General features: G+C 38.3%; 2 protein-coding genes across 5 annotated transcripts; both read left to right on the top strand.

The window, feature by feature from the left end:
• The first annotated feature begins 2,294 nt into the window (after window positions 1-2,294).
• mul1b (mitochondrial E3 ubiquitin protein ligase 1b) lies at window positions 2,295-5,381 on the top strand. 3 transcript variants are annotated; one of them, XM_053644318.1, is made up of 5 exons: window positions 2,295-2,564; window positions 3,505-3,632; window positions 3,715-3,802; window positions 4,100-4,220; window positions 4,362-5,381. In XM_053644318.1, exons 2-5 carry the CDS (start codon window positions 3,513-3,515, stop codon window positions 5,077-5,079), a joined length of 1,047 nt encoding a protein of 348 aa, XP_053500293.1. In that variant the 5' UTR covers window positions 2,295-2,564; window positions 3,505-3,512; the 3' UTR covers window positions 5,080-5,381. The 3 variants fall into 3 exon arrangements, with proteins under 3 accessions (XP_053500293.1, XP_053500295.1, XP_053500294.1); XM_053644320.1 differs by lacking the exon at window positions 2,295-2,564 and adding an exon at window positions 3,006-3,305; XM_053644319.1 differs by lacking the exon at window positions 2,295-2,564 and adding an exon at window positions 3,006-3,398.
• A 3,856-nt stretch (window positions 5,382-9,237) lies between these two features.
• camk2n1b (calcium/calmodulin-dependent protein kinase II inhibitor 1b) lies at window positions 9,238-12,855 on the top strand. Of its 2 annotated transcripts, none has more exons than XM_053644367.1 (3): window positions 9,238-9,583; window positions 9,707-9,888; window positions 11,551-12,855. In XM_053644367.1, exons 2-3 carry the CDS (start codon window positions 9,723-9,725, stop codon window positions 11,619-11,621), a joined length of 237 nt encoding a protein of 78 aa, XP_053500342.1. In that variant the 5' UTR covers window positions 9,238-9,583; window positions 9,707-9,722; the 3' UTR covers window positions 11,622-12,855. The 2 variants fall into 2 exon arrangements, with proteins under 2 accessions (XP_053500342.1, XP_053500341.1); XM_053644366.1 differs by having other exon boundaries at window positions 9,238-9,591.
• The last annotated feature ends 9,205 nt before the right edge of the window (window positions 12,856-22,060 follow it).

The raw sequence follows: 22,060 nt of genomic DNA, 5'->3' as shown, positions 1-22,060 counted from the left end.
ATTTAATACGGATATTATACCAACTGGGATGCAGGGTAAGTATTTTTTTTTCCACCACAGGAAGGTATTCAGAATAGACATCTTTGCGCTTTCTAGTTTGCCAAGCTTGTCTTATTATCTTTATTATTTTCCTCTAACAGCATGCCCTAGAGTGTGTTATTCCTTACACAGTTTACAGGAACAACATGACTCAAGACTACCATCTACAGTACAACAGCGAGTCTGTGCTCTTGTGCTCCTTCCACCTTTCTTCCTTTCTCAATGAATGTGAACATCGTGAAAAGAGATACTGGTCTTGATTGAACAATGATCATGAAATAAAGATAGTTCAGTTCCTAAAGAAATCTTTCTAAATAAATTAGCCTTCAAAAATAGATAGAAGGTAGGCAAAGAACAAAACTGATATCGTTTCTGAAAATTTTTTAAACGCCTGCACTCGAAAGGCATTTATATATCCGTTAAGAAAGTACATTTTTAATTTCTTAAAAATGATTATTCACGCACTCACTCGTTCTTTTATCCTTTAATCAAGTACCTTTTATCCATCCATCCATTTCCTATACCGCTTATCCTACACAGGGTTGAGGAGAGCCTGGAGCCTATCCCAGGGAACTTGGGGCACAAGACAGGGGAAACCCTGGACGGGGTGCCAACTAGGGATGTCACGATACCAAAAATCTAGTAGTCGGTACCGATACCACCAAAAGTACACGATACTCGATACCAAAGCCGATACCACAGTGTGGTATAAAATTTATTTTTTTTTTTTTTTAATTAAATTAAAAACTCTCCTGGCAGACATCCTCTTCTGGCTGATACTGGCAAAAAGAGACAGAGAGGGTGATATTTTAGTATCAAACACTGTCTGACAATGAGTGAAGGCTACAGTGGAGGTGCACTCCTAAACGCGCACACGCGCACACGTACACACACTCACCTTATACTCTGAATGCAAGCATTAGTTTAAATTCACTGATATGGTGGCAGGCCAAAAAGATTTATTAAAAGCATGAACATGTGAATAATTATTAGTGACATTAGGCTACATTTAGCTGACAGGACACGGGCTGAATGGCGATGCATGGTTGCCCATTAGGAGGTTGTTTATAACACTGAAATGTGTTAGCGTTGTTGACAAATAACTGGCTCTCGCAAACATTACATGGAGCATAACGTTAGCTGGTTTCACGGCCACAATGCCAGCTGCCTCAAACAAGCATAATATAGGACCGTCTTTCAGGTCCTTCGCCAAATTCCAGGTGTTTCCTCGCTTTGTTTGAAATGAACGATAGCATCGATTATATGTTCATTGTCATCCTCCTCGAATGCGAAGTATTTCCATGTTCCATACCACATTTCCTCTCAACAAGTCAGGGCGGAGCTAATCCTCTGTAGTTTTTCCCGTGTGCTTGTAGTTGTTGTTGTTCTTCTTCACCACTCGTGGACCGGCTAAAACACTTGCGCGTATTTGCTGCCCCCTTCAGGTCCGGAAGAATTGCAATTTGGTACTTTCGTTAGAAACGGTACTATCACTACTGCAGAAAAACAAGTACCGTCACGTTTTAAGAATGTCGTACCGACTTGGTACCGAAGTACCAGTTCTCGTGACATCCCTAGCGCCAACCCATTGCAGGGCATAATCACACACCTATTCGCTCACTACGGACAATTCGGAAATGCCATTCTGCCTACAAAGCATGTCTCTGGACTGGGGGAGGAAACTGGAGTACCCGGAGGAAACCCCCGGAGTTAATAAGATAAAAAAACACACCTTGTCATATTAACAAGTAACTACAAGGCACAAACTTTTTTATATATATATAGTTTATCTACACACACACACACACACACACACACACACACACACACAGTCTTATTATTTGCACTCCATAGAATTTTGGTGCCTGATATAAAATAAGAAAAATTAATGAATAAAAAGTTTTTAAAAGATACAAAATGCTTGTCACTGTATCAAAAAGTAATTAGTTGGTAAACAATACAATACAATATAGTACAATCCAATCCAACCCAGCCCAATCCAACACAATCCAACCCAATCTAATCCAATCCAACCCAATCTAATCTAATCCAATCCAACACAATCCAACCCAATCGTCAGTGATATAATAGTGGCTGTGAAAAGATTGTATCCTCCACACCACAAGGTGGCAGTTAATTCACACCGCTTTTTAAATTTCACAGAAGGTTTTTAAAAAGGCCGCATTCCAAAAACCAACTCGTTTTCTACATAGGTGCACTCTATACGGTACAATTGTAAATGCTTCTCTACTGTACTCTACATGTTTGAATTGGGACTGACCCAGCCAGGGGCGACGTTTAAGTGGAAGTTACTAGATATAATGAGTTGTTGACATTCATTTATTTTTGTCATTATAAGTGTTTTGGTTAAAGAACAGAAATATAAATTCTACATAAATGTCGTTCTCCTTGTAGCCCTGAGGTTTGTGTAAACGATAAAAACAGCTCGAATGAAATGTTAGCCTAGCTTTCAGTTAGCCAGCTACAGTAGGAAGACAAGCTAACAAGCTAGCTAAAGCTATTAGGTAAGTATACAGTTATATATCCGAGTCTGTGTGCTTGAGACTTACATTTTATGTTAGTATTAAGGTAAATTATTATTCAATAATCATTTAAATGTGACTTATTTGACTGTTGTAGCTTATACCTGAAACTGAAAGTGTGCTGCAGCAACTAACTTAGTTAAAATAACACTAATAATCTAGTTATTATGCACAAATGCAGTTATGGTTCGTGTATAATATGATGTTAAAACGGTATATAATCTAAATGTTGGGATAAATAACACTTCATTCTTCTTTCTCAGCCATCTACCTGAAACTGAAGCTGTACAGCTGATAACAGATTTGTTCTGACATGAAAATCAGTGTTGGTTCAGGGGAAAGTAGCTAATGCATGCTCAAGTCGCCAGATGACATCATGGATTAAATTTGCATAATCATTGAGTGCTCATTTGCATATCTGGTGGTGTTACATGAAGAAGGAAGATGTTCTGAAGATACTTCGAAATAGAATAGAGTTAGAATAGAGAACAGTGGGGATTAGTCGTTTTAGAACTATGGTGATCAGTGATTGGTTGTTGAGAACAGTGGCAGTCATTGATTGGCTGTTTGCTACATCAGCTTGCACAAGCACAATTCAGTCAGGATTTACACACTAGTGGTGACTCGAGTGAACCTGCTCTCTCAACTCCTATAACCAGCAGCTGTGATATGAGCTGAAGAGCCGTATCGGGTGCAGGACTTTCACTAACATCAGTTCAAGAAGTAGCAAGATTTGTCGTTTTTAAAAAATAAATAAATAAATAAAAACATTTTATAAAGTTGCTAAAGGTGTCACTGTGGAAAATTCCCCATATTGTGAGTCCTACACCTTCAATGTGCTTGTTAGTGTTAGTTTTCTTTTACAGGAGACTATTACGTGATGATTATGATTAATAAGGTTTCTCTTTTATCTGTAATCCAGAGGGGAACATGGACTCAAGTGGCATACCTTCCACAGGCCAGATTTTGCTCCTGGCCACCAGTTCAGCTCTCAGTGCTCTCCTTTACTCGGTGTACAGGAAGAAGGCCAGCAGTGCTGCTAGATTAAGCGTAAGTATAAAAATGATTGGGATTTATTTTGACGAACGGCTGGCACAGTTACAATAGCGTCTGATTATATTCTGATTAACAGGAAGCCAAGAAAATATCATTAGATCAAGATCTGCAGAGTATCCTTGCTGAAGCTCCAGGCAAATGTATACCATACGCTGTTATAGAAGGTACGAATTAATATCAGAGTAAATGTGTGACAACAATTGTGCTACTTAGTGAAAATCAACCAAATGTCCTTGATTATTTTCCTATAACAGCGCACCCCCCCCATGTGTTTTATTCCTTACTTATGCTAACATGTATTAAATTTGCTGTTTGATTTCTTGCTTGCCATTCAGTCTTTTACATTATTTCTATTTTTTGCCTCATTAGCGATCTGTATCAGGGCTTGAGTATTTCCTCAGCAGAATTTATACTGTAATTGAGAGAAAGATTTTGAGTCTCTGTCTGTTGTCTCTCTATAGGGGTTGTTCGGTCTGTTAAAGACACCTTGAACAGTCAGTTTGTGGACAGCTGCCAAGGTGTGATCGCCAGACTGACACTAAAGGAGAAGAAGATGGTGTGGAATCGGACCACTCATATCTGGTAAACGCATATGTTGCATATGAGTTTTTGGATTTGGTTTCATGCTTAGTACGTTATACCTTTCATTATACATAACAAATTCAACAAAACGCTGTGAAGAAAATGTGCGTACTGAAATTGACTTCCGAGCTTGAAATCTAGGTACGACTATGAAAAGGTCATCCACCAGCGCACCAACACCGTACCCTTTGACCTCGCGTCACACGACGACACCATCACAGCCACTGTGCGCGTGATCCGCCCCCTTGACGCCGAGCTGGTCCTGGAGAAGACGTACGAGAACTTCCACCAAGCCACGAGCTCCTTCACCAGCATTGTGGGCCATTTCCTGAGTGGAGAGCGGCCGCAGGGCGTGACCGAGGTGGAGGAAATGCTGCGGCTGGGCGCGAGCATCACCGGCGTGGGCGAGCTGGTGATGGATGGCGGCGTGGTGCGCCTGCAGCCACCCAAACAAGGATTGCGCTACTTCCTGAGCAGCCTGGACTATGACACGCTGCTGGAGAGCCACAAGAGCAGCGTGCGGTTCTGGAGAGTTCTGACGGCGCTCATGGGTTTGGCAGCCTTCGCCACGGTGGCGTACGTGCTGTGGAAGCGCTACACCTGGCACAGGGAGAAGAAGAAGGAGCGCGAGATGATGGACGAGTTTGAAGAGCAGAGGAGGACGAGGACGGCCGGGGAAGACGAGGCCGTGCAGGTCGGAGCTTGTGTCATGTGCCTGAGCCAGCAGCGCTCGTGTGTTTTTCTCCAGTGTGGCCACGTGTGCGCGTGCTGGCAGTGTTACCGCATGATACCTGTGCCAAAGAAGTGCCCCGTGTGCAGGGCTACTATAGACCGCGTGGTGCCTCTGTACAACAGCTAATCAGCTCTCCGGACAGAAAACCCTGAGTAGTAAATCGTGTAATTTTGTTTGAAAATATTACAAATTTCCAACATGGAGGTAGGTGCTATAGTGAATCTGGGTGAAAATCCAAATCCTTTATTTAAAAGCCTTCTGTTTAAGCAGAACACCAAATGTGTGTATGTGTGTGTATATATATATATATATATATATATATATATATATATATATATATATTAGAGCTGATGATTAAAAAGATAAATATATTGTGATAAATTGTAGAGCAAAATACCTCAATAAAGGTTGTGGTGAAAATCAGGAAATATTTGTTGATGAATTTAGCTTTATTTCACATAAATTGTTGTGATGTTATATTGTTTGATGGACTTATTAGTAGCAGATGGGTCTAACTGGTTTCAGAGCAGTGTTAGAACAATCGTTCCTGCTCCCAGGGCTGCTCTAATTGGCTGCTGGCAGCTAGAGAGAGAGGGAGCCAGAGAGCGCGAGAGAGAAGATGAAAATTGAACACTATGACGTTTTCAGGTCGATTATCAACTTTGTTACCAAAAGGAAACTTTCAGATGGAATACAAGCTATGTATTATACTACAACACTTCCATTATAAAGAGGAGAAAAGCCCATGGAGGTTTTTTGCTTGAGCACTGAAAGTGATTTATACCTGTGTGAAGATATTGTGATCTCATGGGTGTTGGGTGAAATTTTAAGATTTGTATTTGGGAATGCAGATGCATTCATAGGTGAAAGGTTTGACACAACAGGCTTTATACACAATATACATGTTAGACAGATATAATTTTTTTGTTGTTGTTGTTCAAGGGCTTTAAAATGATGATGCTTGAATTCATTTCTTTCAAAAAAAAATTCTATTCATAAAAGGCTTCAATAAAGTTTTCTTCTAATTATCATAAATAAAATCTCAGCTGAATTCTTTAGGAAATAAAATGTCATTTCAGATCAATGTGCAGATCTCTTGAAATTTCTTACTCGGGTAAGTTTGCCCACAGAAGTCGAGCTGTGGTTAGAGAGTCTGGTGACTTTCACCAACAAGTGACTTAATTAAATAGTAAAAAGCAACTGTACTAACAATGCATGACCAACATCAAACATTCATTAAAAAAAAAAAAAAGAGGATTGTGTGCACTTTTTCAAGTCCAGAGGTAGAGACCTTGTTGATGACATCCAATCGGATTGTAACCTTCAAGATGTTGCGATGTTTGTAGCAGCTCAGTGTCCAAAACATATCGGGTAGTTAACAGATGGTGGGTGGAGCTTAACGTTTCTACAACACAGTAAAAAGGTCAGTTTGACCTGCTGAATTCTCGTATCTGATTGGTCAGGGGATGTAGATTCGATTTTCTATATCAGCAGCTTGGACAGTAGTGCCGACTTCAAGGCAAATCACAGGTTTATATCAACGCACTCTTTCTAATACGTTCTCGTTTCTAGATATAGTAACTACATGCACAAGGACTTGTATAGCAGACACTTCAGATAATCTAAGAATGACAAGAAATGGATATAAAAGACAATATTTAACAACGAAAACCTATCCACAAATCGTTGATACGGTGTTCTATACACGTTCTGTAAGAAGACATTGTATATGGAAGGAGTCTCCAGTGTCAGCACTGTGTAAGGATCATGGGAAAGAATTCACAATGGGAGAAGTTGCGATAGCAATTTTTTGGTCTCGTTACCTTCGAGAAAGTGAGAGAACGATCGTTTATAGCTGCTGCAATGTAAGTGATAACAGGAACTAACTCGTTTCACGGACGTTCCTCAACATTAAACTATTAACTATAAGCAATAAAGAAGTACATGTACATAGAACATGTAATTGTTGGAAAATTGGTGTGGTACAAGAGGAATAAAACACTTCAGTGCATGACGTTATAGACAAATCATCAACGCCGGGGTGGTGACGGCTCGTCTTTATCATTTCACCCCTTACTAATCACCACCCTACTTTATTTTTTGGTTTAAACATTGTTTGAAGGTGCAATTTGTAATGCAGTCCTAACACAGTTCCTCAGCCCTGCCCCCTTTTCCTTGAAAAGGCAACAGTAGGGGTGGGGTCAGTTGAGAGGAAGAGAAAGGCTTATCAGTGTTTCCATGGCGATTATGATTTGATTTCCAAACAGGAATCTAAAATGGTAAACTGCTTTTCTAAATAAAATATATATTGTTGTTGTTGTTGTTTTTAAATGTATTTCAGTGTAATGTTTGTGATGAAGGGTTTTCTACATAAGACAAAACCTCACCAGAAGAGGGCGCTGTCTATCTATTATATGAAGGGCTTTGCATTAGTATTCGCTCCCCTTGAAGTTTAGCACATTTTATAGCTACTGTTATAACCTGGAATTGAGATAAACTTGTATTGTTTGTATTGTATTATTTGATACGCAGTATATCGCTAACATTCTAACACGATCGCACTGAGGTCTGGGTTTTGACTCGGACATTCTGACATTCAAGTTCTTGGATTTGAACCACTCCAGTGTAGAACCACTTCACTTGAAAATTGTAAGGCCACACTCTCAGAAAATAAAGGTACCAGACTATTTACTTTTTTTCTTGTCGCTGGCATGGTACATCATCTGTACTTTTATTATTTATCTTTGAACTGGAAATGTGAATATAGTATTTTTAATTTTTTAATTTTATTTAGGTACATAATTTGACCTTAAACTACCACTTTTAACTTTTTTAAACCTTTTAAAGCTTTACTCTAAAAATTAGTTAAAGGTAACACATGCACCTTCCCAGGTGATAGATACATACAAAAATGTACCTTGATGGTACCATGGCAGCAACCAGGAAAGTACAGTTTGATACCTTTATTTTGGAGACTGTATTTTGTGAATATTTATGACATAATCCCAACAAAGTAAACTTCATTTCCAAGCTGTCACACTACAACGTGGAAAAATTTCAAGGGGGTGAATACTTGGGCAAGGAAGGCTATGTATGTATGTATGAACATATGTAATACATATGTACTATTATTATTATTATTATTATTATTAGTGGTCACCATGTTTGCCTCACACCTCTGTGGTTGGGGGTTTGAATCCCGCCTCCACCCTGTGTTCTCCCTGTGCTTCAGAGGTTTCCTCTGGGTACTCCAGTTTCCTCCCTCTGTCCAATGACATGTCTTGTAGGCTGATTGGCATTTCCAAATTGTCCATAGTGTGTGAATCTGTGTGTGTGATTGTGCCTTGCACTGGGTTGGCACCCTGTGCAGAGTGTCCCCAACCTTGTGCCCTGAGGTCCCTGGGATAGGCTCCAGGCTCCCCTGCAACCCTGTGTAGAATAAGCAGTAGGGAAAATGGATGGATTATTATTATTATTATTATTATTATTATTATTATTATTATTATTATTAATGTTGCAATAGCGGTCTTTGTAACGTTGTTTGTAAAAAGAACAAAAAAGAAAAAGGATTTAATTATTTACTTATTTAAACTGTGTTTAAAAAGGCTTTGCATTATTTTAATCCGTTTCAGCTTATTGCAGAACATCTGGAACATTCCCACCAGTGTAAACTCGCACTCCTCAGAGAAATTATGCAACATTAACAAAATAATGAATAAACGAGATGAGGACCCATTACAAGGTTGTTTGAATGTCCGAATAAGCTATAATATCTTGAATTAAAATGATGATGCATAATATGCTTATAATTATAATTTTACACTTTATTTAAAGGTTTGATGTATTTACAAACGCATTAAAAAATAACTTTTTTTATTGATTTAAAGCCTATTTCTTAATTCTTGTGCAAATTGTCACAAAACTCCAAAAGGCTGTATTTTGCAAATTGATCAACAAGATCAGTTTTTGAAAAACAAAACATGCATCTTGCAGATAGTAATATCGAAAAAATAAAAAATACATTTTTAAAAAAGTGCAGTTCACACAGTAATAAGAGAAACTCAGCTTGATCTAATCTCGGCTTGATTTTCCCTTCCCATCAGCTGTTTTTTTCCCCCATCAGCTGTGTTACGACTTTGAAATGGTCCGAAAACAACCCACGTGTCCCAAATCACGCTGTATACACTACCTAGTGCACTATTTAAAAAATAGTTTTCTTTTTTCTATTTTTTTTTTCTTAAGCGTTGGAAAGCTTAGTGGATAGAAAATAAAATCCCACACAGATGTACAGTGTGCAAACGATGTGCCCTAACTAGTAAAGATTAAACATAGTGCACTTTGTATTTGTAGGGAATAGGGAGGCACCATTTCGGACACGCATACGTGTTGTGCTGAATTTATTCTCCTGAAAGAATCCGAGTCCTTCAGCGCTGATTGGATCGGTTCGTGAGATCCCGCCTACTTGTATTGCAATTGGGTTAGAATCCTCACGAAGCGAATTTGATTGGCTGGCTGGCAGTACGTCTGGCGAATCCGTGCGTGGGAGGGCGTATTTCGTGTTGGTGTGATTTCTGTGCACCACGTGGTTTCTCTGACTATAGGACCTGCTCTGGCCGAAACACCTAAAGAGGTTCGCTGGTAAATAATAATAATAAAAAAAATATATATGTATATCTATTTTGTTGGTCTGTTTGATATTTTCATTTATTTTATTTGAATTTAAGATATATGTTTTTGTTGACTTTGGGTTTAGACGGAGAGAGAGAATCATGTCGCAGGTGTTGCCTTACGAGGAAAATATAAGTCGGTACGGTAACGATGGAGACGAGGAGCAAATGTCTCTCACCTGCCGCCTGCACAACACCAACAACTTCTTCAGCTCCACACAGAACAAAAGACCTCCAAAACTCGGACAGATTGGACGAAGCAAACGAGGTGAGGAGACTTTCAAGAGTTTCACACAAGCTGTACCTTTTTAAAGTTCATTTCAGCTGAACATTTCCAGGTAAACCCAGTTAGCCCCTTAAAGGAGAAGTCCACCCTGAGTCCCTTTCATACGATTAGACTGAAAAATGTGTGAGATGTTTATAAATTCTGGTTTTAACTCGTTTGTCAATTTTGTTTTTCCGTTATTCACGTATGAAGTTATGATCGTGTCCCGCTCTGATGTCACAGAGGGACACTGTTATCGGTTATCACTAGCGCACTTACAGTGGAGTTTATCCGGTCCGTCTGGGACTTCGTGATCACAGAAATGAACGCAAAATTGAGCAAACTTCGCGATATTCTAAGGCGTTTGTAATTTCTCAGAATTACTGCAGACTTTCTGCAGGTTTGGGCCGAGACGCGTCATGTGACATCATCACGACGCGCGTTCAGCCGAAGCCCTCTTTGGTTCACGTGTGTCGAACGTGAGTACAGCTAAAAGGTCTCGTTTACCAACCAACATCACGGCGAAAAACCATCAACAATTCAAGTAGTTTCCCACCAAAAAAATAAGCACAAAAAACAACGTAAATTGCATCGTAAATTTTTTGCGGGGGGGGTTGTCAGGAGAAGCCGCAGCAAAAGCCAGCATTTTCGGCTGCAACAATCGCAAAAAAACAGGAAGGGGGGGGGGCACAATCTCAAACATATGTTTCAGAGAAGGAAACCAGAGAACCCAGAGGAAACCCACACAAACATGTGGAGAACATAAAGCGGGAACCCTGGAGCTGTGAGGCAAATACGTTGCCTGTGTGCCAGCCCGTTCCATGTCATGTTAATGAGAACTCATTGGACACAAAGTTCCAGAATGCAGTGCAGCAATACGACACGGTCGCGCCGAGTTGTGAGAGAGACTCGGGTCCATGACGAGCGTGATCACGTCGATGTCAGTGTTCGAGTAAAAGCTTTGGAAGCTGATCCTTTTGAAAGCACTAAACCGCCGCTGCATCACTCTCTTTAGGTAGACATGGATTAGAGCAAGAGGCTAAATCCCTGTGGCACCATCATCAAACAGCATTGTGGGTAATGTAGGAAAGTCAGCTCAGAGTTTTAATTTGTACACCGCTGAAGCCATTCAGGGTTGATTTGTCCTTGAAGGCTTGCATTGTGTGTTATTTTATACTATTCTGTCATGTCATCATCTATCTATGTGTATGCATTATTCTGGTGTATCTTTAAGCATCTGTGCCTAGATGTTTATCTGTAGAAACGTGATCTGTGTTGGTTTGCTTGTTTTTACTGCCCACATTGTTATCATCTATTCATATTTGCTCATCCGTGGTTGGTGTAATGTCTGGAAAGATAATATCAGGTCGAGGGATGGATTTAGGTGGATTACATAATACCTGTACGTAGGAGAAGAGAGCGAGCTGAAGCTGGTGATGATGGGATTGGAACAGTGCGGAGCGGACTGTGTCGTATCCTCGTGTTATCCTTCTAATGTCTTTAACTTCATTCAAATCATCTATAAAAAATAATTCAATACTTTCAACTAGTTATATAACCTGTATGTATTGTTGTTGTTGAGGAAAATCATTAGTATTTTCATTAAGACCTAATCAGACGTCTTCTCTCCCACCTTTTTTTTTTTCTTTTCTTCTTTTCTTCCAGTCGTCATAGAAGATGACAGACTTGACGAGGTGCTCCAAAACACGACGGAGAAGTCACCGACGAAAGTGTAGAAAAAAAAAAAAAGGGGACGTTTTTTTTTTCATGTTAGAATCGCTCACCCCTGCGTGAAACAGCACTTCTTTGGTGCTATGCAGTATGGGTTGAATTTCACAGCACAGCACATGAGATGAGGAGAGCAGCACCGGTGCAGGCTCTCACACGGAGAACGCTAACGTCTGACCCACTGATTCCTCCCGAGGGCATGTTTTTGATCACCCACCCCCCAGTTTATGAGTTGAGATCACTCTAATATTACTACTTGTTAATCCTTAGTGGTGAAGGTACCGTTGTATTGTGAGAATGCATTGATTATTAATAAGCACAAAATCACAGACTAATGGTAACTGTTATATTATGTTTTTCCTGTTTGTTTGTTTTTTTTTTCCCTTTCGCTCTCTCTTTGTTTTTTCATTCTGTATCTGAACATCTTGTGCACAATGGAACTGTGAATTACTTCAGTGATGTGTTTTTCATTTTAAGGAAATCTATTATTATTATTATTATCATTATTATTATTATTATTATTATTATTATTATTATTATTATTATATACATTTTTGCAGCACTAAAAGACTGAGCAAACATTTCTATAAACTGATGACAGTTGTTTTGTTTTTTTTAATTAACTTTTTGATGTTGCTAATCGTAACACTTATTGTTGCTGAACTGCCTGAGCAGCGTAAAAAGTGAATCGCTAACTTTTGTACAGAGAAACAGTTTGTAAAACTGGCTTATTTGCAGCTGTAGTTCTAGCACTTTCAGACGTGGTCGCCACTCTCTGCTGTACAGGATATTTATGATCACAATTTGTGCCAAATCTTGTAAAAGTATGCCAGTCGAGCTTTGTCGCTGTGCTTTGTGCTCTGCGTACTGTGAAATTCCGCGAGCCTGGCCGTCCTGTCCGTTTTTCAGGGCTTTTCTAACTGCTTTTTGCATGAGACGGGCTGAAGTGCCTCGCTGTGTGGCGGTGAAACTGGTGTACTCGCAGTAACTTTTGGAATGACAGACCTCAAAACTCCTGAATATTACATATAGTAAATGTTGCACTTCTTACCGTTTAACAGGGCTACGTTGATCATGGAAAGTATGACCATCAAAATGTGAATACACAATAAAAAATCAATACAAATGATCACTTGTGAGACTGATTTTATGTCGTGCTTCTAATTTTTTCTTCCACAATCAAGCAGCATACTTTACAAATCTATATTTTGGCCTTGCGATACATTTAAGCTCTCCATAACTAATCTTTTATCATCCACTAATAATCAGCTTCATGTCTCAGATTTTGTTCATTCTTTGGTTTTTTTTAATAAAACCAAAAGTCTGTTTTTGCAGAATTTCCAACATCACACTTTTTCAGTCCCGTGAACAATATTTTTGAAACTGTATTATCTGGGAAGCCATGTTTTGGATTTAAGTTCTGGATCGGCCAGAAATATTTTTTCCCAACTACATGAAATTTGGCAGATATCAAGACAAACTTGTTGAAATCTAAATGAAGTCAACACAGAAGGCCGTTTTATTTTTTTATTTGAGTCCACAAAATGGGAGGAAAAGTGCCAAATTTCCAAAGGGGAGTGATATTCAGGGCTTATAGACATAGACCGCACTTTAATAGACACATGCTAAAAGTCATAATTTGTGCTTAACCTACAGTACTATATACAAACCGCGTACCAACTGTACACCTGTACAAACATAATAGTTCAGGCTGGTTCTTCAAATCTGGCCTTTGGGGTCAACTGTCCTGCAGAGTTCACCTCCAATCTCAAACAAACAATTTTTAAGGCAGATTGCTACTATAGAGGACTTATTTCTGTGAAAATTTCAGGTTCGTATCTGGTCCCCTACCAGAGATATTAAACCCGAAAGTGAGGAAAATTTTCGTGTATTGCACTTTCTCACCCACAAAAAAAAAAAAATTAAGAGAAGTCTCAAACCTGAAATGTTCTGCATGCACATTATACTTACCTATGTGCCCTCTAAAAAAATTAAGACTGAGACTCGAACACTTCCCATTATAAATTGGCCCTAAATGTGGAACTGTGTGCAATCCTCAGCATTACATTTGGACTTAAGTTCTAAGTCTAAAAAATACGAATGTGCAAAATCTTTATATATGTACATCTTTCATATGTACATTACCTTGTAATGTACTCTAGAGATCAGTTTTTGTTCCAAGGAATCCTGAGCCAAAATAGTGAGGTTTCCATAGACAGATGTATAACCAACATTTGTTGTTCGCCATGACACAAAGATGGCCGTCGTAGTTAAACGAAGTAAAATTAAAAAAACATTTAAATAATGATAAAAAAAAAAACTGGTGATTTTGCAATGACAGTACATAGAGGTAATCACTCCAAAAAATTAGGAAAATTAAAAATAGGCGAGCAATCTGCATTGGACCACTTGAGATGGAATGAACCCACAATATTAGGCAGGTGGTTTTAATCTTACGGCTGATCAATACAGAAAACATCTCAAGACTGGACTCGAGTCCTACAGCCTTACTTCCCAATTCTGAGTCAAGTCAAACGCAGCATAATTGACACCCCTGGAAGCCCCGCCCACTGCCCCCCATCTCACACTAGTAATGTTTTGGCTGGTGCTGTCGTCTTGACTTGATTTTCAGGCTTGAAAGTTGTGGCACTCTTGCCTTCCTTCAAGGTAAATGGACAATGTTTTGAGTTCTTTTACATTGGTTGGCCACAGAAAAATTCCAGATGGAAATTGTCAGTTTTAGTCCAAAAGGCAGATAATTTTAACTGAATTAAAGACTAAACAAAAGTGAAAAAAGTCAGCTGTGTGAAACTATTTTACAGTTTCCACGTGTAACATTAAACAAGCCATACTCCTATTATACTACTACTTCTACGTACTACTCATTATTTCACTTCGGGGTTGGCAGGTCTGCATCACTGTTCTTGATACCATGTGTAAAATCTATTTTTTAAAAATTCAAAATTCAACGAATAGGGTGAAAACAGCTATAGCTCTGGAACTCTATAACTAAACATATGTTACTCAACATTTTGAAAATAAAGAATTAAAGACCATATTATGTCCACATCTGCTAGCCCCTGAGAAGAGTGTGATGCGAATCCACTTCCTGCCATCTTTCCTCATGAGTGTGAGCTGGAGTTGGTTGCCATGGCAACAGAGAAGTACCCCAAATTAGCTTGTTAGCTTTCTCTTAGGCCCCTGAACCAACACCCGGACTTGGTCATCAAATTGCTCAATTATTCAGCACTCGTTCTCAGTTAATCAGCAGCCCTCTATTCAATGTTAGCACCGAACGCTCTCAAGAGCCTCTCAAGACTCTAGAGAAATGGTGTTAAGCATCTATTTTATGTCCCAGTGTCCCTCAGGCTCCATCCAACAGCACCACTTGTGAAAGATTTTAGAAGTGGTTCAGCATAACTTATAAGTATAGGTTTAGCATATCCATTATGTACCGTACAATGAGCAGTATTAGCATGTATCAGCTTATTAGCAGGTCATTAGCGTCTTGCACTAGTAGTGTTAGCAGTGATCTATATTTTCTTGCTACAGTGGTACTTCTTTGTATTAAAGTAGAAGAATGAGCATGATTTCTGCTTTACTGTAAGCCTACACAACACATTGTGTGCAAAAGCGATATATAACACTTATTTGTCTAGCCTGAAACCAATGTCCCATGCACGGTGGTTGCCATGGAAACATTTTACCACAAAGGGAGACACTTCAGCTGTGCTCATTTTCCCCTAATTCATTCATTATGATGCATTTAAAAGGATGGCATCGTTTCAGGGGCAGAATAGGTGAAGAGCTGTTTATATGATCGTTTCTCCATCTAGGAGAATTACAACGACAGTGCTGTTGAATCCATTTCACCTCCAGTGCGGCTCAGTATGGATCTCTCTCTCATGACTTTGGGCACCATTAACCGTTTTGCTAACACAAAGCAGGAGTGGACAATCATCCCCTCGAGCTCACAGGACAAGCAGATTAAGTCAGGGTTTATTTTTTTTATTTGTCATTGCCCAGTGGACTGATGACTCAGTGCATGTCAGAACACCAGCTTTTTTTCTTCTTCATCCAACCAGAGAAAAACTGCTCCCTCTTTGCTTTCACAGCTAAACAAACATTTTAGGGGCGACAGAAAAGCATTCACCATATCGTGCACCGTATCCAAATTCGAATCCCACTGATACCACATGCATCTGTGGCCAGGAGCTAAGAAGCAAAATTGGCTCAAAAAAGTTTCAAATGCTATGTGACTTTGAATCTAACACACTACAATCGTCTCTAGGTTCTGAATGGAGCTTCGATGTGTCTGTATTTACTGTAGATAGAAAAGAATTGAATTGCACCAACAACAAACATACAGCAATCAGCCATAACATTAAAACCACTGACAGGTGAAGTGAAGAACGTTGATTATCTCGTTACAGTGGCACCTATCAAGGGGTGGGATGTACCATATACAATGGGCACGTGAGCATCAGAACTGGACCATGGCAATGGAAGAAAGTAACTTGGTCTGATGAATCACGTTTTCTTTAACATCATGTGGACGATCGGATGCGTGTGTGTCACTTAACTGAGGAAGAGATGGACTTATAGGATTAAATGTCTTGGTGCCAGATACCACAGCACACCTTCAGAGGTCTCGTGGAGTCCATGCCTTGATAGGACAGAGCTGTTTTGGTGGCACAAGGGGGACCTACACAATATTTGAGGTGTTTTTAATAGAGATTATATGGGGCAGGGTTTTTTTTTTATTGGATTTCCGATGAATGATGTTTATAAATCCAAAAATCCAACAAAATCCCTTCCTGTGAATTTGTAGAGAGCTTGGACGAGGATAAAAAGTGATAGAGAATTTAAAAAAGCAAAACTTCTCATAGATATAGATAAAACAATTCATGCATTTGCATGGGGTGAAACTGAGTTCTCATGCATTATCATATACCTGACGGGAATGTTTGCTCTGAGACAACGCTCAAATGCAAAAAAAAAAAATGGCCTTTGACCTGAAGTAGTCTTCTGAATAATGGATATTTAAAGTCTGGAAGACACATTTAAACTTGAGAACATCCTCAAGAAAACGATCCAAGCTTGAGTTTTAAACTAGCATAATAGAACGTGTGATCTACACCAAAAGCACCAAAAGTGCTAAATACATAGTGGTGTCTATGCAAATATATTATTTCAGCACCTGCAGTGTAATTTACTGTGCAGCCCTTCAGACACAGCAATTGTGTCTGCAAATTAGTACTACCAAAAAGCAGGTATTACATTTGCAGAATCCCGTTTCTGCCAGTTGAAGGCAATATTATAGCAGCTATTCGTTCACACTGATACCAACAGCATTTACACAGAATCATTTAACACTTTATAAACAAAACACTATTTTATGTGGCATTTTACTCCAACGTACCGTGCCCCACAGCCTTTAACTGTACTCGATGCACAATTGTGGCGAGGTTTAGTTTAACACTTTAACACGTAGAGATCTGAACTTGCTGAAAAACATAATTGACGTATCGATTTACTCCTACTTTGTACGTGGCGTAATTGACTCGATTATTTACTGTACGTTCTCGTGCGTCATTTACTTAAGAAATCGTATTACAGAGATCAGCAGGCAGGCTTACTATCGCAAAGTCATTAGGTTTTGATCAGAAACAAACATTGCAGTGAGACAGACATTACTCGAACTCAGTTTTATTCATGCAAATCATGCCTGCAGGATGTAAGGCTTTGTTTCACATAATTGGATCAGTCATTGAATTATTAAAGGATGATAATGAGGCTGGTAGATGATTCAGATTTCATTATAAAAAGTTTTCATGAACACTGCTAAAATAGAAAGTACACTTTTTTTGGAATGTTTTTACTGCACATTATAAAGTAAGTTCCTTTAGAAATGAATTTTATGGCAGCAATTTTTTGACTAGTAGGAAATGTTTAAAGGTTTGTCTTAACGTAGCAAGATATCTTTGTCGCAAATATAACTCTTTAGGAGGTAATTCATTAGGTGAACTTGAATGAGCCAAAGAATTGATTTTTTCCTGTGATTAAAGCGTGAGATAACTGCCGACTTTTGCCGTATTAAAAAGCCAAATAGGATACGACTTGGTTTCCTTTTTTTTTTTTTAAATCTCATTTCTGTTACAGAGCTAAGAGGTCTCTTTTCAGATTTTCTTTTTCTGTCGCACGCTGTAGAATAGTTATAATAGTGGTTAATTATGTCTTAAATGACTGCTATTTCATTGTACTCCAGTGTAAGAACAGTACAGGAGCATTTATCTATCTATAAAAAAAATCTATACTCTCAGGATGATTGATGGGGTTTTTTTTCAGATCAATTTGATCTCATTTTACAAGCCCCTCAGCTCCCTTCTTGTGATCCCTGTCATCATTAGCAGAAGCTGACAGACTCGAGTGTGTGCGAGGGTTTGTTGTGTGAAATGACGGTCCCGCAGGAAGCTGGGATAGCACATGGTAACACACTCCTGGCACCGAGTACTGTATGCTGAAGGTGAGTGCTGCCAAAGTTGTTGCCATGGTAACCACCTCCTCCTCCTCCTCCTCCTCCTCCTCCTCCTTCTCTAGCTGTCTCGAACACACACACACACACACACACACACACACACACACATACACACACACACGCACGCAGACATGCAGAGAATTCGCAACAAAGTTGAGGATGAGTTTAATTTTGTGGAGGAGGATGGCAGGTCTGAGCATCCCACACACGATCAAAGAGCATGTGCTTCCTCGATCTAGCTGCATAACTCCGATTTATTACTTCCAGTTTAATTTTTCGAGGAAAAACGAATTGTATTTTCCACTAAAGCTTACGGACGGTGCAGTAAGGTTGATGCTGTTTAATAAGGCTGTGATGAAATTAGCGATTGAGTTACGTGTTGAGCTGCAACCTGCAGAAATGAATAAAATAATGATATCCATCCATCCCTTTTTCTGTACCACTTATTGAGCCTGGAGCATATCCCAGGGAACTCGGGGCACAAGGCAGGAGACACCATGGACAAGGTGCCAAACCAACGCAGGAAACAATCACACACACACTCACACACTAGGGACAATTTAGAGATGCCAATCAGCGTACAATGCATGTTTGGACTGAGGGAGGAAACCCCTGAAACACATGGAGAACACGCAAGCTCCGCGCACACAGGGCGGAGGTGGGATTCGAACCTCCAACCCTGGAGGTGCAAGGCAAAAGTGCTAGCCAATAAGCCACTGTGCCCCACGATAAATAATACAACAAAATAATAATAATAATAATAAATACAGAAATATACACTATATAAATATTAATTTTATGATATATAAGCATTAGGAATAATTATAAATAAATATACTATACATTTTTATAGTTTTTAATTTTATTTTATATACTACATATATGTAGTAGTAGTAATAATAATAATAATAATAATAATAATAATAATAATAATAATAATAATAATAAACTTCTCATAAGCTTATTTTTATTTCCACTACAAAGTAATATACTATCTCAAAAATAAAGTAATATATTATCTCAGTAATAAAGTAATATACTTTCTCAGTAATAAAATAATATGCTATCTCAATAATAAAATAATATACTATCTCAACAATAAAGTAATATACTATCTCAGTAATAAAGTAATATACTATCTCAGTAATAAAATAATATACTGTCTCAATAATAAAATAATATGCTATCTAATTAATAAAATAATTTACTGTCTCAACAATAAAGTAATATACTATCTCAGTAATAAAGTAATATATTATCTCAACAATAATGCTTACATGGATTTGTGTCTCCAGTAAACATGATTATTCATGCAAATTATTCATCACATTTCATTATGAAAGTCTTTTCTTTTCCACATCTCTATTCAATACAATTCAATTTAATCTGTGTAGCACGTTTAACTACGGACATTATCACAAATCAGCTTTACAGAAATATATCAATTTGAAATGTATAAATGTATACCCTATTGAGGTTAAAGCTAGAGGCAACAGTGGCAAGGAAAAACTCCCTGAGACGATATGATTCACATCCACACGTGCAAGTACGCACATTCTACAGCATGCAACATGTTTTATGCATGTGATAGACACAGAAAACATCTTCCAGCCCTAAGCACATTAAACCCTGTCCACTATTAATTGACTCTAGGAGATCACCGACAGCTTCATCTGTTAAAATGGATAGCACCATCTGTAGAGCCCTGATGATACGCACGTTGAGTCTCTTCAACAACAAAGGGCTGACTGAAAGAGACGTGATCACTCTGTAAACGTTCTTGGCAGGTGAGTGGGTTTGTAGCTGATGTGCCTGAAGACAGCAACAAATACAAGTACAAAACTGTCAAGTCAATGATCACATTGATTAAACAATGTGGAGCGCTTAACTTTCTTTTCTTCATGACTCATATGAGATATTTTACACTCGAGTTGCAGTATTGCTGCTTGGATTGCATTCAGCCTCACTTTTTTTCATGAGGCCAAACGAGTAAATATAACCAGCCCACAGATGCCGGCACTCATTTTTATTATTATTATTTTTTTTTTAGCTGTGCAGGCATTTGGATATGGGATAGATACAAGTATAAAGAAAGAAACGATCGCAAAAATGTCATTTTTCACGTTTGCTGTGGAAAATAAGGTCAGTTTTCTGAATACTAAGTATGCACTTTAAGCCTCAGCTTAAAAGGACATCATCAAAGATGAATGGTTCTCAAAGTGGGTCCATGAAGCATAGCCAGGGGGGTCGGTAGAAATCATTTAAACCTCACTAACTGAATAACAAGTAAGCTAGTGAATAATGTCAACTTGAATTTTTATAAAAATGTGTTCTGTGAGTGGGAAGTTCAGGAAGGAAAAAAAAAGTCTATGGCCCCAATAAGTCTATGGCTCCAATAAATTATTTAATTGTGTCTAATATTTGAATTGTTGTATGATATTCAGAAAAGAAAGTACATCTGTACTGAGTATTATTTATTTATTTGTTTGGTTTTTATGGTTAAATGGCTACAAAAGTTTCGAAACCCCTGGGCTAGTTAACCACGCACAGGTTTTTGGGGATAGTTAATTGGTTCATAATTTCTTGAAAGCAGTCTAATTGTTGAGATCAAAAAAATTGTTGTAGGGTTCTAGATAGAACGTAACCTTTAGAGGTTCTAGATTGAAAGTTTGCAGAATTCTGACCACCAGATGGAAAACTTATAAACAGTACAGAAGGTGAGCAGAAATGAGACGTTTTATATAAAAGTTATGAGAGATACGAGTTATAGAGCTGATCTTATACCAAAAAGGACACAGAATTACAAGACCTGGAAGCAAAGCAATAATTATTCAAATATAAAAAAATATATATATTGATAGACTTGCATTTTTTAAATAAGAATTCGTTCGCACATTTTTCAGACATTTTTATGAAATTTGAAATTCCCCTTTGGAGGGCATTAGCATTACCATGCAAATGTCAACATAATGAAGAGAACACAAGATACAAGGAAACTATTAACTGACCTACTGGGGTCTGTATTGAACTGTATTCGATTATGATTTGTAAGCAAATCAAAATCTATCAATGTATGTTTGACATCACTGACATTAAACAAGTATATAGTGAACATCAGTTTACTTTATTTTTTAGGTACGCCACCAAACAGTTTCAGCCGAAATGTCGCTGAAAGAGAAAAAGGCAGAAAAGTTTGACTAAAAAAAAAAACAGATTAAATATACCTAGAGCGAAATGGATCAGTCAGATCAGAAATCTAAGATCAGTGTCAGATAAACAATTTTTAATAGTAATGATATAGAAAGTGATCGTACCTATCACATAGAAACACTTTCTTATTAATCATTTTACATAACTTAATCATCTTTTTCCTATAGGAAGAAACAAAGTGTGTATCTAAACTTGGTATCTAAATTAACTAGTGTCTAAATCTTAGCTAAAACAGACGAGTGGTAATTGTTTTTTCCCCCATGCACCTGGTGGTTACCATAAAAGCCTAAAAGCAGGTCTGGATCTGTTACAGACCTTCTAGTGAGACACTGTGATGTGATTATGGCATGACCGAGTAGCAGAGCCTCATTAAATAATTACAGCTAGTAAGGCCATTCATAATGACAAGCTCATGATCCATGCAAAAGTCAGTCAGTGGTCTAAATTTTTAAAACAACGAATCATGTCACAACTTACCTACTTACTATCTTTAAAATATTACATCTATGTCTATCTAGATATGTATATCTCATACACATGTACAAAACTGGATCACATGTACTTTAACTTATACATATCATGCACTCCTCTGTAATAATACAGTCACGATGTTGAATTAGTAATGGTCTATCAAATGACATGGAGCTTGTGCTTTCCTCAATAACGCTGCAACATCCTGCCAGAGCCCGAACCACCCGG

This window comes from Ictalurus furcatus, chromosome 15 (assembly GCF_023375685.1).
Source record: "Ictalurus furcatus strain D&B chromosome 15, Billie_1.0, whole genome shotgun sequence".
NCBI lineage: Eukaryota > Metazoa > Chordata > Actinopteri > Siluriformes > Ictaluridae > Ictalurus > Ictalurus furcatus.
This window is presented reverse-complemented; position numbering and strand designations above follow the sequence as displayed.

Coding starts and splice junctions, on each gene's coding strand:
- camk2n1b (XM_053644367.1), top strand. CDS start 9,723: ATGTCGCAGGTGTTGCCTTACGAGGAAAATATAAGTCGGTACGGTAAC. Junction 9,889..11,550: donor GATTGGACGAAGCAAACGAG/GTGAGGAGACTT, acceptor CTTTTCTTCCAG/TCGTCATAGAAGATGACAGA.
- mul1b (XM_053644318.1), top strand. CDS start 3,513: ATGGACTCAAGTGGCATACCTTCCACAGGCCAGATTTTGCTCCTGGCC. Junction 3,633..3,714: donor GCAGTGCTGCTAGATTAAGC/GTAAGTATAAAA, acceptor TCTGATTAACAG/GAAGCCAAGAAAATATCATT. Junction 4,221..4,361: donor AATCGGACCACTCATATCTG/GTAAACGCATAT, acceptor CTTGAAATCTAG/GTACGACTATGAAAAGGTCA.